Source organism: Triticum dicoccoides, chromosome 7A (genome assembly GCF_002162155.2).
Source record: "Triticum dicoccoides isolate Atlit2015 ecotype Zavitan chromosome 7A, WEW_v2.0, whole genome shotgun sequence".
NCBI lineage: Eukaryota > Viridiplantae > Streptophyta > Magnoliopsida > Poales > Poaceae > Triticum > Triticum dicoccoides.
In genome coordinates, this window is record NC_041392.1 from 582637356 (window position 1) to 582653876 (window position 16521).

The window sequence follows — 16521 nt, forward strand, 5'->3', positions numbered from 1 at the left end:
TGAAATGATATCTACCTTTTATTGCTTTCAAAAAAATTCTAGTGTCAACATAGAACAACAGGAGTGTTGTGTTAAATTTTGGAATTTTTCGGGGTTCGTTTGGACATTTTTGTACATTAACTAGGTTTTCTATGTATTTTACGTGCATAATTCAAATTTGAACTACATGCACATGCTCAGTGCATATAATTGGTTGAAAAATCAAATCTATGTCCTTGGGTGCATGCTTAGGTCCCATGCAAGAAATGGGAATGAATCTCAAACACCAAGGCACTGTTGATTGCCAGCAAAACATTGACATACTTTGTTTTTAAATTCTAGTAAATCCAAAACTCGTCTGAAATTCATGAAACTTGTCATGCTATCATGGAGTGGCATCAACATGCCATGGTAAAAAATCTGTCCCATTTGGGCAGGTTTGGGTATAAACTTCTCACAAACTAGAGCTTCTCTCAACAAGCCTGATTGTTTCGGTAGGGAACGTGCCATCCTTGGGGACGAAACGATATCCATTGCCTCTTATTGCTTTCAAAAATTTTCTAGTGTCAACATAGAACAACAAGAGTGTTGTGCCAAGTTTTGGAATTTTTGGTGGTTCATTTGGACATTCTTATAGATTAACTGGGTTTTCTAGGCATTTTATGTGCATAATTCAAATTTGAACTACATGCACATGCTCTAGTGCATATAAATTGGTTGAAAAATCAAATCTGTGTCCTTGGGTGCATGCTTAGGTCCATGCAAGAAATGGGTATGAATTTCAAACACCAAGGCACTGTTGATTGCCGGCAAAACATTGAGATATTGTCTTTTTAAATTCTAGTAAATCCAAAACTCGTCTGAAATTCATGAAATTTGCATGCTATCATGGAGCGGCATCAACATGCCGTGGTAATTTTTTTGTCCCATTTAGGGCAGGTTTGGGTATAAACTTCTCACAAACCAGAGCTTCTCACAACAAACGTGATTGTTTCGGTAGGGAACGTGCCACCTTTAGGGACGAAATGATATCCGGTGCCTCTTATTGGTTTCAAAGAAATGCTAGTGTCAACATAGAACAACATGAGTTTTGTGTTAATTTTTGGAATTTTCGGGGTTCGTTTGGACATTTTTATACATTAACTGGGTTTTCTAGGCATTTTATGTGCATAATTCAAATTTGAACTACATGCACATGCTCCAGTGCATATAAATTGGTTGAAAAATCAAATCTCTGTCCTTGGGTTCATGCTTAGGTCCCATGCAAGAAAATCTTAGGAAATGAGGATAACTTAATGGAGCCCAAACTCATTTGAAATAGGTTTTCTAGCCTTTGGCTTAAACAAAAGATCCAGCTAACTTGTGAGATAGAGATGTCTTCCTGGCTGGAACAGGATGGTACCTTATGACTTCAACTAGAAATGGCTTGCATGGATCCAAAAAAAAAACTCAAACCAACTATTCAACAATTAGTGGAACCTAGAATGAAACTACCTTCACCTCGGAATTTCCCATATTATGAACAGTCAAAGTTCACGTGGATGCTGCTTTCTATCTCGAATAGTGGAATTGGTGCAACTAGAGCAATTATCCGAGATGCGGCGGGCATGTTCATTGTGGACTGCAGTGTTATGCTCCCTCAGGCAATTGTTGAGAATGAATTTCAAACACCAGGGCACTGTAGATTGCCGGCAAAACATTGAGATACTTTGTTTTTAAATTCTAGTAAATCCAAAACTTGTCTAAAATTCATGAAACTTGGCATGCTATCAATGAGCGGCATCAACATGCTGTGGTAAATTTTTTGTCCCATTTGGGGCAGGTTTGGGTATAAACTTCTCGCAAACCAGAGCTTCTCACAACAACCCTCATTGTTTTGGTAGGGAACGTGCCACCTATGGGGACGAAACGATATCCGTTGCCTCTTATTGTTTTCAAAATTTTTCTAGTGTCAACATAGAACAACAAGAGTGTTTTGTTAATTTTTGGATTTTTTCAGGGTTCGTTTGGACATTTTTATACATTAACTGGGTTTTCTAGGCATTTTATGTGCATAATTCAAATTTGAACTACATGCACATGCTCCAGTGCATATAAATTGGTTTAAAAATCAAATTTGTGTCCTTGGGTGCATGCTTAGGTCCCATGCAAGAAATGGGAATGAATTTCAAACACCATGGCACTATTGATTGCCGGCAAAACGTTGATATACTTTGTTTTTTTAATTCTAGTAAATACAAAACTCGTTTGAAATTCATGAAACTTGGCATGCTATAATGGAGCGGCATCAACATGCCGTGGTAAAAATTGTGACCCATTTGGGGCAGGTTTCGGTATAAGCTTCTCACAAATCAGAGCTTCTCACAACAAGCATGATGGTTTCGGTATGGAACGTGCCACCTTTGGGGACGAAACGATATCTGTTGCCTCTTGTTGCCTTCAAAAATTTTCTAGTGTCAACATAGAACAACAGGAGTGTTTTATTAAATTTTGGAATTTTTCGGGGTTCGTTTGGACATTTTTACACATTAACTGGTATTTCTAGGCATTTTATATTCATAATTCAAATTCGAACTACATGCACATGCTCCAGTGCATATAAATTGGTTGAAAAAAATATGTGTCCTTGGGTGCATGCTTAGGTCCCATGCAAGAAATGAGAATGAATTTCGAACACCAGGGCACTGTTGATTGCCGGCAAAACGTTGAGATTGTTTGTTTTTAAATTCTAGTAAATCCAAAACTCGTCTGAAATACATGAAACTTGGCATGCTATCATGGAGCGGCATCAACATGCCGTGGTAAAAATTTTGTCCCATTTGGGGCAGGTTTGGGTATAAGCTTCTAACAAACCAGAGCTTCTCACAACAAGCCTGATGGTTTCGGTAGGGAATGTGCCACCTTTGGGGACGAAACGATATCCGTTGCCCCTTATTGCTTTCTAAAATTTTCTAGTGCCAACATAGAACAACATGAGTGTTTTGTTATTTTTTTGATTTTTTAGGGTTCGTTTGGACATTTTTATCATTAACTAGGTTTTCTAGGCATTTTATGTGCATAATTCAAATTCGAACTACATGCACATGCTCGAGTGCGTATAAATTGGTTGAAAAAACAAACATGTGTCCTTGGGTGCATGATTAGGTCCCATGCAAAAAATGGGAATGAATTTCAAACACCAGGGCAGTTCTGATTGCCGACAAAACATTGAGATACTTTGTTTTCAAATTCTAGTAAAACCAAAACTCGTCTGAAATTCATGAAACTTGGCATGCTATCATGGAGCGGCATCAACATGTCGTGGTAAATTTTTTGTCCCATTTGGGGCAGGTTTGGGTATAAGCTTCTCACAAACAAGAGCTTCTCACAACAAGCCTGGTGGTTTCGGTAGGGCACGTGCCACCTTTGGGGATGAAACAGTATCTGTTGCCTCTTATTGCTTTCAAAATTTTTCTAGTGTCAACATAGAACAACAAGAGTGTTTTGTTAAATTTTGGAATTTTTGGGGTTCGCTTGGACATTTTTATACATTAACTCGGTTTTCTAGGCATTTTATGAGCATAATTCAAATTTGAACTACATGCACATGCTCCAGTGCATATAAATTTCTTGAAAAAAAATCAAATCTATGTCCTTGGGTGCATGCTTAGGTCCCATGCAAGAAATGGGAATGAATTTCAAACACGAGGGCACTATTGATTGCCGGCAAAACATTGAGATACTTTGTTTTTAAATTCTAGTAAATCCAAAACTCGTCTGAAATTCATGAAACTTGGTATGCTATCAGGGAATGGCACCCAACATGCCGTGGTATTTTGTGTCCATTTTGAGAGAAGGTCCACTCGAATAACAACCAACAATGGCATCTTGAAAAAATAGCTGCCACTTTAATATCTCAAATGTTTGTATAATTCAAACCGTAAGCATTCTGTTAACCATTCACGTGACGCCCCGTGTCTTGGTTTTAATGGATATAGGAGGTGCCGTGCGGACAACTGCTTGACTGAGCGGGAGGCGTGCGAGCGGAGTCCGGTGCACAGGCTGACCGAGAGGCGTGCAAGCTGTCCTCCAATGCGAGGCTCATCGGGAAGCGTGTGAGCTGTACGCTGCGTAGGCTCGTTGGGAAGCGAGCCCTTTGACTTCCATGGCCACCCGCCTTCCTCTCCATTAATGGCGCCCAAGCCGCTGTTTAATACGGGCGGCCTTACTGTTCTTCTCCTATTCCCCTCCCTCCCACGGACCTCCACCACCGCCATGGCGCAGAATGATCATCTGCCAGTAGTCTTCAAGTTTGGTGAAGTCGACTCCGAGCCAGAGGAGATAGAAAATAAGGAGGAATGGGGCCTCATGGACATGGCCCAGAATGAGCTGGCTGCGGCGGTTGCTGCCCCCACTCCCGTCCCAGCTCCCATCCCCGTGCCTGCGCCAACGACCATCCCCGTAGCATTGACGGGTTGGTCGCCGAGCACTATCGTAGAGCTGGAAGCCACGGTCATCAGCAAGGTCTCCACCGACCCGCACGAGCTCGTGTACATGCCAGCGCCCATGCCCGTGCTCGTGCGCACACCTCCACCCACTGTGGCGCCGATCCCCGTGCATTTGGCTGCACCCGCCGCGCCCGTGCCCTTGCGCGCCCCTCCACCCACCGCGGCACCGGTCCCCATGCGTTTGGCTGCACCCACCGCGCCTATGCCCGTGCGTGCGCCCCCCTCAGCAGCATGGGACACCGCTGTCGACCGCTACCTCTCGGCGGCACCAGTTGCCATCCTCCTGCGCCCGCCCGTTTATCACGCGACGACATGATGTTTGATTTACAAGTGAAGAACATTATGTGTTACCTTGAAGACTTCAACAACGGCGTCCCAGAGGACGACAATGACGGCGTGGCACGCCACCTCCGCCGTCTCCGAAAATAGTTTTTTTGGGGTTTAATATTGTATCTCAAATTCTCGATCATATGAATATAAATTTGTAGTGTGACTGAATGAAAGATATGGTTTGAACGAACTTACGTTTTTCTCTCTTAATGTACAAACTTATCAAACGATTTTATTTTGAAAATAATGTCAATGGTTTTTAAATATAAAACACTCATTACAAACATTTTTGGTAGAACACCCGTATGCAAACCAACAGCTTCCCCACGAAGCCAAGGGAAAATGTGCCGAGCAGGATTTGTGCAGCTCTTGATCGCAAACGTTTTAGATAGAACATCTGTATGCAAAGTGAGAGCTATGGTCTTCCCCCTTAAGTCAAGGGAAAATTTGCAGCACAGGATTTGTGCATCCCTTCAACGCAAACGGTTGTTTTGGATGACCCGCATGCAACCACGTAGAAACAATTGGGTAAGATTTGCATCTGTCATATTGGGTATGTTGCCATTTGTCAAATTGGAAAGATTGACATCTGTCATATCTAACAATAATATACGCCGCCACGCGACCTGTGTGCCGTGCGAGCGGGCGTGAGTTGATGGGACACATATGCAAATGTATCATTCATTACGTACAACAAGTCATCAACACACAACGACAACGAGGATAGATGTTGGATTATAGATTATTTCCAACAAAACATTCTAGTAAAGTAAAGTTTTTCTCACAAAAAAATAACAAAGCGATGAAATGAAACTTCAGCTTAACCAATCCTCGGCGTTGGAAACGCATGCTTTGAACCATAACTGATTCTCTGGGAAGGGCCAACTATTGTCAATCTCGAGACCAACGCAGGACTGATCATCCAGGCCGAAGCGGCCTATATCAGGACGCATATTGTGTGACGCCCCGAGACCATTGTGCTAGGTGTCTTCCAGTTATTCGCTGTCTTTGCCATGTCATTCGCTTGCGTGTTGCATCTTGTCATGTCATCATGTGCATTGCATCATCATGTTTTTCAAAACCTGCATCCATCCGGGTTTCCCCAGTTCCTTCTGTTGTCCGTTCTGAGCCCAGACACACTCGCACGCGCCCGCGGCATGTCCGTAATATTATTTTATAAGTGGCCGGAAAAATGTTCTCGGAATGGGGTGAAAGTTGGCGTGTGGTCTTATTATAGTGTAGATAGACCGCCTATCAAGTTTTATTGCATTCGGAGTTCGTCTGATAGCCCAACCGTTAAACTATAGCAGCATTATAGCCGGGCACATGTTGGACGTTTTCGGTCTCCGAAAACAGTCACCGGGCCTCTCCTCTTCTATCTTCTCAGCCCTTTGCCTTCTGTACTACCTCTCACCACCAGGCCCTACATAACCTCTCTTTTCAGCCCGCGGACCTCCTCCCGCGCGCGTCCGAAATCTGTCCTGGACCCGACCCGAACAGACGTTACCGCTGTGTCCGGGTCATCCCCAAACGTCTACAAAACATCTCCGTTTTTCTTTTTGGACTCCCTGCCTATTTTATTCTCGTCCGTCGGATTCCGATCCGATGATCCAAATCCCTCTCCTTTAATCCTTTTGCTATATATATCAGACCAAGCCCTAAAAACTAGGTCGTTTGTCCCCCTCAGCCGCCGCCTCACTCCAAATCCCCCTCGGGATCCTTCCCCTCAGTCGCCGCCGCATCCTCCTTGTTTTTTCTCAACCACCAAACCAGATCCACTCCTCCTGTCTTCCTAGAGATCCACCTCCTCCTTCCCCGAAGCTCCTCCTCTGCTTTCTCCTCGAACCCGTAGCTACAGCGGAGCAGGAGCCTTCGCACCCGAGCCTCACCGACCCTGCAGGCTGCGCCCTTCGGCGACCCCGTCGCCGGCGGCCACGACCAGGACCGGCCTCATCTCGTTTCTCTCCTCCTCCTAATTTTTCCTCTCTCACTCTCACGGTGGCCCTCTCTCTCTCCTTCCCAGGAACGAGCAGGAGCTCGCTCAAGCCCCATAGCGTCGCCGTTGTCGTTTCGCTTCGTCCGGTAGCCCCCGAGCAAGCGCCACCGCCGGATCTGCTCGAGCCCGCCCTGCCTTGCGCCTCAAGTCCCGCGTCCGCCGTGGCCGTGGAGCACATCGGTGTTGTTCTCGCCTCCCTGCAGGAACCGAACTGCGCCGCCGCGCCCAGTTCCTCTGCCTCCTCTGCTTCTTCCTCGAGCCCGCAAGGGAAATGAGCACCGCGCCGCGCCCTGCTTCCATCCCCGCCGCCGCGCCCTGCTTCTTCCTCCTCCTCGAGGAGATGCCCCTCGCCTCGAGCTCCAGCGCTACAAGGCCGCCTTCTGCAGTTCGTTTTCGAGAGAGTTCCCCAACACCAGCAGGTCACCGCACCTCTTCTCCGTCGCCTCCTTCCTATCTCTTTCTCTCACCGGACTCCCTCTGTCTCCTCTATAATAGAGCCGTCGCCTGAGAGGCTCCTCGTCCGCCGCAACCTTCAACCAACACCGCCGGTGCCCCATGTTCCGTGCCATCGCGCCGTCCCGGCCCTGCACCGCCCTTGCTCGTTCCCGCGTCGGCCTGAACCCGTCACTGTCGTTTTTCCTTCAGAACGTCGACTAGCACCAGTGACCGCTCGACCACGTTGACTCGATCGAGTCAACCACCAGATCCACCGCGCCTGGACCGGCCTCGCCTCGGCCCAGCTTTGCCTCTGCCGGCCTCTCCCTCCTCCAGCAGGCCTTGGCCCAATGTGAGCCCCCACAGCCCCCTCTCGATTGGGCCAGCAGAGCTTTCAGATTCGGCCCGATAGGGTTTTTCCCCTGTTCTGTGATTTTGTTCTTTATCCGCAGGATTGCAGTTTTACAAAAAAGCCCTTGTTGATCATGCATTTAATATCTCACAAACCGTGCATCGGATTAAAATAAATTATATATGAAACTTGCTTAGAATTTCATCTAGTTTAATAATATGCAACTTTCATCCATGTTTAAAATGTTTAAAATGTTGTTTGTTTAAATTTTGCCTATTGCCATGCTAAAATGTTTTATTCCATAACTTAATAACCGTAACTCCGAATTTAATAAACTTTACATGTAATTGGGGTGGAAAAATGCCTAGTTTAACATGGTGCACTCATCTTGCATGTTTAACAACTATAAAATTTGGTTTAGGGCAGAACAGTACCAAACCCAATACATGCATATGAGGATTTTTCCGGACTTGTTGTTTGTTGTTCCGGCCTCATTTAAACTTGCCTAGATAGGTAGTTTTACTTTGCTTCACCTCTTGCCATGCTAACCAACATTTAATATTGTTGAGTACCTAAATGAGATCGAAGTAAATAACTTGATGTGGTATTTTGTCAATATGCATCCCGATGCATATTGAGCTTCACTTAATTTGTAGGATTGCTTGTGCACTTTGTCATGCCATGCATCATTAAACCGGACATGCATCATACTCGATTGTGCATCATGCCATGTTGATGTGTTGGTTGTTTACTATGTTGTTTGCTTCTTTCCGGTGTTGTTTCTTCGGTTGGTTCCGATAATGTCGTGTGTGTGAGGATCCGTTCGACTACGTCCGTTTATCTTCTTCATGGACTCGTTCTTCTTCCTTGCGGGATTTCAGGCAAGATGACCATACCCTCGAAATCACTTCTATCTTTGGTTGCTTAGTTGCTCGCTCTTTTGCTATGCCTATGCTGCGATACCTACCACTTGCTTATCATGCCACCCATATTGTTGAACCAAGCCTCTAACCCACCTTGTCCTAGCAAACCGTTGTTTGGCTATGTTACCGCTTTGCTCAGCCCCTCTTATAGCATTGTTAGTTGCAGGTGAAGATTGAAGTTTGTTCTTTGTTGGAACATGGAGATGTTGTTCCTTGTTGGAATATGTTTACTTGTTGGGATATCACAATATCTCTTATTTAATTAATGCATCTATATACTTGGTAAAGGGTGGAAGGCTCGGCCTTATGCCTAGTGTTTTGTTCCACTCTTGCCACCCTAGTTTCCGTCATATCGGTGTTATGTTCCCGGATTTTGCGTTCCTTACATGGTTGGGTTATAATGGGAACCTCTTGACAGTTCGCCTTGAATAAAACTCCTCCAGCAAGGCCCAACCTTGGTTTTACCATTCACCACCAAGCCTTTTTTCCCTTGGGAGTCGCACATCTCGAGGTCATCTTTATTTTAACCCCCCCGGGCTAGTGCTTGTCTAAGTGTTGGTCCGAACTAGTGCCACTTGCGGCGCCACCTCGTGGAAACTTGAGGGCTGGTTTTAGCTATACGTAGTGTTCATCCGGTGTTGCCCTAAGAACGAGATATGTGCAGCTCCTATCAGGATGTCGGTGCATCAGGCGGTCTTGATGGACTTGTTTTACCATTGTCGAGGATGTCTTGTAACCGGGATTCCGAGTCTGATCGGGTCTTCCCGCTAGAAGGAATATCCTTCGTTGACCGTGAAAGCTTGTGATGGGCTAAGTTGGGACACCCCTGCAGGGTTTTGAACTTCCGAAAGCTGTGCCCGCGGTTATGGGCAGATGGGAATTTGTTAATGTCCGGTTGTAGAAAACCTAAAGTTGACCTTAATTAAAATACATCAACCGCGTGTGTAACCATGATGGTCTCTTTCCGGCGGAGTCCGGGAAGTGAACACGGTGTTGGAGTAATGCTTGACGTAGGTTGTTCTAGGATCACTTCTTGATCATAGTTGTTCGACCGTGCTTTTGCCTTCTCTTCTCGCTCTCATTTGCGTATGTTAGCCACCAAACATGCTAGTCGCTTGCTGCAGCTCCACCTCATACCTTTTACCCTTCCTATAAGCTTAAATAGTCTTGATCGCGAGGGTGTGAGATTGCTGAGTCCATGTGACTCACAGATACTTCCAAAACTAGCTTGCAGGTGCCGAGGTTACCGTGCAGATGACGCAACCCAGCTCAAGGAGGAGCTCGATGAAGATCTTGTCCTTTGTCTTGTTTCGTTCTAGTTGATCAGTAGTGGAGCCCAGTCGGGACGATCGGGGAACTGTGTAGCTTTTGGGGTAGTCTTCTTGTATTTTGGTTCCGTAGTCGGACCTTGATTGTATTTGGATGATGTAATGCTTTATTCATGTAATTGTGTGAAGTGGGGATTGTAAGCCAACTATGTATCTCTTTCCCTTATGTATTACATGGGTTGTGTGAAGATTACCTCACTTGCGACATTGCTTTCAATGCGGTTATGCCTCTAAGTCGTGCTTCAACACGTGGGAGATATAGCCACATCGAGGGTGTTACAAGTTGGTAATCAGAGACTTCCCCAACCTTAGGAGCCCCTTGCTTGATCGAATAGCTGGCGTTGTTGAGTCTAGAAAAATGTTTTGAGTCATTTAGGATTATATATATCGGAGAGTTAGGAATTCTTTTTACTCCTCAGTCCCTTCATCGCTCTGGTGGGGCATCCTGACGTAGAGTTTTGACTCTCCTCTTCTCAAATTTTCACAAAATTTTTTTTAGGATCACGCAGGTATCTTGGAATCCTTCCGATGGTTTTGTGACGAGAACATTGTTCTTGGTGCCTCCTGTCATTTAGGGGTTGTGGCAGTGTCCCGGGGAGTTGAGCTCCGAGGTGTTGTCGTCACAATTTTATCGTTGCAGTTCTGGAATACCTGAGTTAGTTTCGCCGACATCGAAAATCTCTTTTATGCAGTTGTTGGTGAGATAACCTCGACGCCTCCCAGTACCGGGGCGGGAGTTCGGGAGTATTGCCATAACTCGTATAACAGATGCTTTTCGAAGGTTGAGGTAGACGATTTCCGAAGGTTTCTTGGTTATGTGTTGAAGGATGGATACAGTTGGATGTAGGATTTGTTAGTTTGGGTGAGATATTATGCTTCCCCTGTATCCCCAACACCTGATTGCATAACCGGAAAGTTTCGGGAGTTTATAAGTGGGAATTCAAGTAGCTCTTAGGATATCTTTCCGACAGATGTATGATATGAAATTGGGGTTCGACGTCTAGTGGTCCGCCTATTCACGGTCGGTTTTACAGTGGTCTCGTTGTGTATTAAAGAGTCCTTGGCTATGTCGACTCGGGGACGCTTAGTATGTCATGTGCACTGCCTTGTACATGATGGTGCTGTACGATCAAGCCTGTGTAGGCCCCACCACGAAAACTTCGGACGAAATCTCTATCATATGTTTGTTCCGGCTTATTCTGCGAGCCAATCCTTTGTTTTGTTTTGAGTTGTGGTATTCGAGTTGCTTCGAAGTCAAATGTTGATTCCATACCTTTCCTAAGTGGTGTTCTCATACCCCGATGTGAACACTAATCCTTCTCGATCATCGAGTTTGTCATGTCAATCCTTTTTAAACCGGTGTGCTTCTCTTCAAGTGGATCCAATCATTGCAACATCCGCAAGATCAAGTATCAGTTCTTCTCAACGGTGTTTGTTTCATCCGTCCCCAAGTTGCCTTTGTTTTCCCGCCCACCCACCCTTTTTCTTTGACGACTCAGATTTCTTAATCAAGTATCCTTTTATTATTGTGAAGTCTCTCCATTCCTTTTTCCGTCAATGTTCTTACCCAGTGTTTTCCATGAAGATGTTCTACTAGCTCATCTTTCATCATTCTTTTTCTTCTCCGGTGGATTCAATTCAAGCTTTTGGTGTTGATCATATCCTTTCCTCATTTCAGAAGTTTTATCATACCGGTGCTCATCATATTCATTCATTTCTCGCTATTCAATTATTCTGGAGTGCTGAAGATATCTCGGAAGCCTCGTCTTTTCCTTCAAGATCCGTTCAAACCTATTTCGAGGTTGTTATCTCATTCTAGCCATTTAATTCAACCGGTGCATTCTCTCTTTTTAAATTGTTCTATGGTGTATCTTTTGAGTGGGCCCTAACCCACAGGTCTTTTCCCCAGGATCTTACCTGACTCTTCTAATTTCCGGAGTTATTCTCATATTCATCTCAAAGTTTGACGTAAGAATGATTTATCATCAGTCAAATGCCTTTCTCCAAGATCGGTTAAATTCTTTTCATCGTTGGCTCAACCTTTTCCATTCTTCATTCCAGAGTGCCTCAACAATTCTTGGTGGTGTTTCTCGTCATCTTTCTCGGATTTTGAAGACCAAAAAAGAGTTTTTCCTCCATATCTTATCCGTTCTCTCAGAGATTCGTGATTCTAGTTTGAGGCCATCCTCTCATAATTGTTTTTGATTGTGGAAATTCTTTTCATCCATCCAGAGCAATTCAAGATTCTTTTCAGTTTGTTTCTCCGGAGCCCATCATCTCAGAATTTATTCATTCTCAGCTTTCAGCTATGGTTCTCCAAATCTTACTAGTGCTTCGTTCAAGTGATCTCTAATCAGTTCGTGATCCCTTCGTTCTCATGTATCTAGATTCTCTCACGCATCTTCATTCGTTTGCAAATTCTTCCCATTGATTCGTTATCTTTTATTCATTCTTTTTCAATTCTTACGGTGGTTCGTTCAAGATTCTTCTTACCTTGTTATCATATCAATTCATTTGTTGTTTTCAATCCTACCGGTGGATTTGTCGAAGACCTTCCCAAGTTTGTGCTATATCTATCTTAATCCTTTCTACGAGAATAGGTAGTATGCCAAAATCCATTGCTTGTCATCAATTTGAATTGGTGAAGGATAAGCATAATGTAATTCTTATTATTGTTTCATCCAAGTGATTTAATTCCTTATTCTGGAGGTTCATCAAAATTCTTGATTTCAGTTGTTCCATCTTTTCTTTTCCGGAGTTCCAAGTTTTTCTGCATTATATCGTCGCGAAGCTCCATCTAAATCATCGCAAGGCTTCACCTTATATTCTCAACTTCTCTTTCTTTTTGTTATCCTTTCGTTTACCGGAGTTCTTCATGGAGGTTCTACATGATGGTTTCATCAAGGAAATAATCCCTTCTCCAAGTGTTCATTAAGATTCTTTTCAGAGGAGCTCAAGCATTCTTCATCTTGCAATCTAGAGTGCAATTCTTTCTTTCGTATCATTGGAGGTGGTATTATGTCATTCTTGATAATTTGAGTTCATGTTTCGTGATTCACATGTTGTTAAGAATGAGGTATTTAAAATCCATCAACCTCTCCGTTGGAGTTATCTTGTGCCATGTTTCACCTAAAGCCTTCCCTAAGGTTTGTTGCTATTATGGTACTTATAAATGACACAAGTTCTTCATTTATCCTCACGGTGAAATAAGTTTGTTGTCTCCTTGTTCATATCAATCCAATCTTTTTCTGGGAATGGCAGGTTGTCACCTCATAATTTTGAGATGTATTCCATAAGTCCATATCAAGCTTATCCTTTTCGTTATTGATAACCCAACAACTTCGTTCTAGCTTTTGGTGTAAGCGTGCTCTCTCAAGACCTTGTTTTTCTCCCCCGTTCATTCAGATCCATTCTCTCAATTCTTCTGGAGGCATTGTGATGTTGCTCTCTTCAAACCTTCTTCTTGTTCTTGTCAGGATCATGTTCTTTTCGTGTTATCCATTTTACCGGAGTGTCGTGCCCTATTTTCAAGTTCTCTCATCTTATCAAGTTTTGTGTCCCTTCTCAGACGGAGTGCTGTCCAAATTATATCATTCTTAATCCTTCTCTATCTTGACTTAACCGGAGTGGTTTCAATATATATCTTGCCCTTCAACCTCAAGGTTTTTTGCAATGTTCTTTGTCCCTCTTTTCTAACGGAGTGTTTTCGACCTTGTTCACCTTCGTTGTATTCTTTTCTCGAATTTGTTCAACCTCTCAAGGTTCCTTGGTTTCACTCGTTTGTCAAAGAAGCAACTTAGTTTTACCTCTTCTCTTTCTCTTCCGTTTTCCCTCCAGTGCCATTCTAGATCTCGGGACGAGATCCTCTCGTAGTGGTGGAGTGTTGTGACGCCCCGAGACCATTGTGCCAGGTGTCTTCCAGTTATTCGCTGTCTTTGCCATGTCATTCGCTTGCGTGTTGCATCTTGTCATGTCATCATTTGCATTGCATCATCATGTTTTTCAAAACCTGCATCCGTCCGAGTTTCCCCAGCTCCTTCCGTTGTCCGTTCTGAGCCCAGACACACTCGCACGCGCCCGCGGCATGTCCGTAATATTATTTTATAAGTGGCCGGAAAAATGTTCTCGGAATGGGGTGAAAGTTGGCGTGTGGTCTTATTATAGTGTAGATAGACCACTTGTCAAGTTTTATCGCATTCGGAGTTCGTCTGATAGCCCAACCATTAAACTATAGCGGCATTATAGCCGGGCACACGTCGGACGTTTTCGGTCTTCGGAAACAGTCGCCGGGCCTCTCCTTTTCTATCTTCTAAGCCCTTTGCCTTCTGTACTACCTCTCACCACCAGGCCCTACCTAACCTCTCTCGTCAGCCCGCGGACCTCCTCCCGCGCGCGTCCGAAATCTGTCCCGGACCCGACCCGGACAGACGTTACCACTGTGTCCGGATCATCCCCAAACGTCTACAAAACATCTCCGTTTTTCTTTTTGGACTCCCTGCCTATTTTATTCTCGTCCGTCGGATTCCGATCCGATGATCCAAATCCCTCTCTTTTAATCCTTTTGCTATATATATCAGACCAAGCCCTAAAAACTAGGTCGTTTGTCCCCCTCAGCCGCCGCCTCACTCCAAATCCCCCTCGGGATCCTTCCCCTCGGTCGCCGCCGCATCCTCCTCGTTTTTCTCAGCCACCCAACCAGATCCACTCCTCCTGTCTTCCTAGAGATCCACCTCCTCCTTCCCCGAAGCTCCTCCTCTGCTTTCTCCTCGAACCCGTAGCAGCAGCGGAGCAGGAGCCCTCGCACCCGAGCCTCACCGACCCTGCAGGCCGCGCCCTCCGGCGACCCCACCGCCGGCGGCCACGACCAGGACCGGCCTCGTCCCGTTTCTCTCCTCCTCCTAATTTTTCCTCTCTCACTCTCACGGTGGCCCTCTCTCTCCTTCCCAGGAACGAGCAGGAGCTCGCCCAAGCCCCACGGCGTCGCCGCCGTCGTTTCGCTTCGTCCGGTAGCCCCCGAGCAAGCGCCACCGCCGGATCTGCTCGAGCCCGCCCCACCTCGCGCCTCAAGTTCCGCGTTTGCCGTGGACGTGGAGCACATCGGCGTTGTTCTCGCATCCCTGCAGGAACCGAACTGCGCCGCAGCGCCCAGTTCCTCTGCCTCCTCTGCTTCTTCCTCGAGCCCGCAAGGGAAATGAGCACTGCGTCGCGCCTTGCTTCCATCCCCGCCGCCGCGCCCTGCTTCCATCCCCGTCGCCGCGCCCTGCTTCCATCCCCGCCGCCGCGCCCTGCTTCTTCCTCCTCCTCGAGGAGATGCCCCTCGCCTCGAGCTCTAGCGCTACAAGGCCACCTTCTGCAGTTCGTTTTTGCCGGAGTTCCCCAACACCAGCAGGTCACCGCACCTCTTCTCCGTCGCCTCCTTCCTATCTCTTTATCTCACCGGACTCCCTCTGTCTCCTCTGTGACAGAGCCGTCGCCTGAGAGGCTCCTCGTCCGCCGCCACCTTCAACCAACGCCACCGGCGCCCCAAGTTCTGTGCCATCGCGCCATCCCGGCCCTGCACCGCCCTTGCCCGTTCCCGCGTCGGCCTGAACCCATCACTGTCGTTTTTCCTTCAGAACAACGACCAGCGCCAGTGATCGCTCGACCACGTTGACTCGATCGAGTCAACCGCCAGATCCACCGCGCCTGGACCGGCCTCACCTCGGCCCAGCTTTGCCTCTGCCGGCCTCTCCCTCCTCCAGCAGGCCTTGGCCCAATGTGAGCCCCCCTCTCGGGTTGGGCCAGCAGAGCTTTCAGATTCAGCCCGATAGGGTTTTTTCCCTGTTCTGTGATTTTGTTCTTTATCCGCAGGATTGCAGTTTTACAGAAAAGCCATTGTTGATCATGCATTTAATATCTCACAAACCGTGCATCGGATTAAAATAAATTATATATGAAACTTGCTTAGAATTTCATCTAGTTTAATAGTATGCAACTTTCATCCATGTTTAAAATGTTTAAAATGTTGTTTGTTTAAATTTTGCCTATTGCCATGCTAAAATGTTTTATTCCATAACTTAATAACCGTAACTCCGAATTTAATAAACTTTATATGTTATTGGGGTGGAAAAATGCCTAGTTTAACATGGTGCACTCATCTTGCATGTTTAACAACTATAAAATTTGGTTTAGGGCAGAACAGTACCAAACCTAATATATGCATATGAGGATTTTCCCAGACTTGTTGTTTGTTGTTCCGGCCTCATTTAAACTTGCCTAGATAGGTAGTTTTACTTTGCTTCACCTCTTGCCATGCTAACCAACATTTAATATTGTTGAGTACCTAAACGAGATCGAACTAATTAACTTGATGTGGTGTTTTGTTAATATGCATCCCGATGCATATTGAGCTTCACTTAATTGTAGGATTGCTTGTGCACTTTGTCATGCCATGCATCATTAAACCGGACATGCATCGTACTCGATTGTGCATCATGCCATGTTGATGTGTTGGTTGTTTACTATGTTGTTTGCTTCTTTCCGGTGTTGTTTCTTCGGTTGGTTCCGATAACGTCGTGTGTGTGAGGATCCGTTCGACTACGTCCGTTTATCTTATTCATGGACTCGTTCTTCTTCCTTGCAGGATTTCAGGCAAGATGACCATACCCTCGAAATCACTTCTATCTTTGGTTGCTTAGTTGCTCGCTCTTTT

At 45.5% G+C, this 16521-nt stretch overlaps 1 protein-coding gene across 1 annotated transcript; it reads left to right on the top strand.

Annotated features, from left to right (window-relative positions):
* The first annotated feature begins 14946 nt into the window (after window positions 1-14946).
* On the top strand, window positions 14947-15734 carry LOC119329196. The gene is made up of 2 exons (XM_037602201.1): window positions 14947-15219; window positions 15296-15734. The coding sequence occupies exons 1-2, from the start codon at window positions 15022-15024 to the stop codon at window positions 15464-15466; spliced, it is 369 nt and encodes a 122-aa protein (XP_037458098.1). The 5' UTR covers window positions 14947-15021; the 3' UTR covers window positions 15467-15734.
* The last annotated feature ends 787 nt before the right edge of the window (window positions 15735-16521 follow it).

Excerpts from the sequence above, each read along its gene's own strand:
- LOC119329196 (XM_037602201.1), top strand. The coding sequence starts at position 15,022 with ATGAGCACTGCGTCGCGCCTTGCTTCCATCCCCGCCGCCGCGCCCTGC. Across the intron at positions 15,220-15,295 it reads GAGTTCCCCAACACCAGCAG|AGCCGTCGCCTGAGAGGCTC; the intron begins GTCACCGCACCT and ends CCTCTGTGACAG.